The 2500-nt window shown below is 34.4% G+C and overlaps 1 protein-coding gene across 7 annotated transcripts in view; it reads left to right on the top strand.

Annotated features, from left to right (window-relative positions):
- The window catches only part of alpha-Cat (catenin alpha), a 29624-nt gene that overhangs the window by 26524 nt on the left and 600 nt on the right, over positions 1-2500 (top strand). For all 7 annotated transcript variants that reach the window (XM_070126683.1, XM_027376657.2, XM_027376659.2 and 4 more), the window contains one exon: positions 1-2500. This exon is cut by the window's left edge and continues 139 nt beyond it; it is cut by the window's right edge and continues 600 nt beyond it. In XM_070126683.1, the coding sequence (XP_069982784.1) occupies positions 1-26 (26 nt within the window). In that variant the 3' untranslated portion in view covers positions 27-2500.

Here is a 2500-nt window from a genome sequence, read left to right as displayed (position 1 = left end):
TCCAGAGTCCAGCAGATGCAATCTAGGGTTCTGATTTCCTCCCGTAGGTCCAAAGGTCTTAGCAGAAGTAATTGTGCGTGCACTTGTTAACTTCGCCATGTAAATGATAGGGAGTTTCTTGAGTTTTCAGATGTCTCTTTTTCAACAGTGTCCCTAAGATGCCTCTGGCCTGTCCTTGGCCAGTAAGAGGCAGAATTTCTCTGGGATTTGTTATGTTAATCTTTCCTTTCTCCCTCCTCCCTTTCCCTAGCCTATGACTTCCTCCCTCCCCTCAGATGTGTGGGTGTTAGGCAGCTGTTATAGCCTCATAAGGAAAATGCCGACAAGTTAAATGTTATACCACGGCAGAAATGGATGGCAGGCATGGAACCGAAAGAAATGGCGAAGGAAAGGGGATAAGAATAGGGAGTGAAGGGGAGGGAGTAATTAGAATAGAGATAGAATAATAATGAATTATTAAAAATGAGATTGTAATTGTAAAGAAACATGAGGGGAAAATGTAAAGAAAGAGAGGAAGGGTAGTAAGGAAAATAGGGATAGATTAAAAGTGAGAGAAAAAATATGAGATTTGAATGGTCTTTCATCACCTTTCATTCTTTGATTAAGGAATCTGTGATTTTCACTCTCACTGATGGTAGTTTAAATAGAGGATTTGTGTGTTAGAGCAAAATTCTTGGCAAAAAGTGTAAAATAATTGGAGTTCAATTTCATCTTCTTTGGCATTTTGAATGTTCTATATATATTTGTCAGATGTGAAGAAAGATTCGAGGAACCACAAGGGCTTAAGATAATAGAAAAAAAGAAAAAGTGAAAATGACCATATTCCGCAGATTCTCCCACATCAACTCCTGTTGTGCGACAGGTTTGCACCTCATGAGCGGTGGAATGCTTGCCAGTCTAGAGTAGGAAGGCATTATTAGTTTCTGATTTTATAATCACCCAAAATTACCTCCACATTATTGTTATTAAAAAAACAAACAAAAAAAACCATAGTGATGTTCACTCTAAAAAGAGGAAAGAAAGAAAAAATATTAAAGCCTTTTTTTCGCTCTCTTTTTGATGTACTAAGATAGTAAAAAAACAAAAAACAAGCCATTTTGTGGTCTTGTTCAAATACTCTCTTATTGAGACCATTAGTTAGTACATTATTATGTAGAGATGATAATTCATATCTAAAGTTGTGGATTGAGTTGTTTATATATTTTTTTTTATTCTATTATTTTTTAATTGTATCTATTTTTATATATATTTTCTAAAACTGATGTGCTGGCCCAACACCATTTATACAGGGACAGCACAATAGTATTCTTGTTGTTATAGGTACTAATATAAGTTGTGGATTATTACATATTCATGTTTATTATATTTTATCAGTATTTTCATTGTTGCTTATGTAAAGTATATATATATCTTTTTTATGATCATTGCCACTTGAATTATTGCCATTTTTATTTATTAGCTTTTTAGGCTTTGTGTTACTGTTCCTAATTGATCATTGCATAAAAGGACATTCATAGTTTGTCACTTATTGTGTTATATCATCGCTACATGAATGTTGAAAGGAACCAATAAAAGATTTTTAGAACTTACGAGGACCAAGAAAAACAAGAAAGAAACTACCATGCTCTTGGTAGAAGACAAACTAAATATATATAGTCGTCCATTCTTGGATATTTTATGTTAGGATGTCCACAAGGGTAAATAGAAAATGAGAAGGTATTTGTTATATATACCTACATACTGTGCGTATACATATATGAGTATATATATCTATACGTTATATTTCTGTGTGTGTAGAATGAACTGCACAGTCAGGTATAATCCAAAGAGAATGTGGCAGTTTTTGCAATAATTCATGTTTGTTTAATTATAAGACTTACTATTCCAATGGTATACATAGAAAAGGAAATGATAAAAAGCTAAAAAAAAAACAAAAAACTTTATTTATCAGAAAGAAAGTATGATAAGAGAGGCAAAGATGGTACAAAGACGAAGCAGTTAAGTTACCAGGAACTTTTTTTATAAAAGACTGATTGGTAACTTGTTCTTCCCATGATATCATTCCAAATTTATATTTTTCCTTTCAAGTCTCTCCTCGTCATATTGTTCGTTAGGGTATAAGTAAAGTTTTCCTTCATTGATTATGTTTTTGGCTCCGGGTCTGTGCTGTAGCCTCCCCCAAAGCCCCCCTGGCTACTGCACATCACATATGTAGCCAAGTTACATGCTCTTACTACTGCGTGCTTGTGAACTCTTTTCTGTGTTCCACTTTTGGTGCGCTCTTTCCCTCCATGTCCTTTAGAAAAGGAGAGAGGAGAAACCACTTTCAATTCATCTTTTCTCTTCTTCTGAAGGGGGAAAAAGCAGCCTGAACACCTTTTGATATTTCATTCTTGCATATCATGTTTCATTGTACATTATGATGGATTTCGTAAGAACTGTACTGTATGTAGCACTCGGCAGCTTTTTGTATATTGGTAGGCTAAGTTTCTCGTTGGTG

Source organism: Penaeus vannamei, chromosome 10, assembly GCF_042767895.1.
Source record: "Penaeus vannamei isolate JL-2024 chromosome 10, ASM4276789v1, whole genome shotgun sequence".
In the NCBI taxonomy this organism is placed as follows: domain Eukaryota; kingdom Metazoa; phylum Arthropoda; class Malacostraca; order Decapoda; family Penaeidae; genus Penaeus; species Penaeus vannamei.
This window is presented reverse-complemented; position numbering and strand designations above follow the sequence as displayed.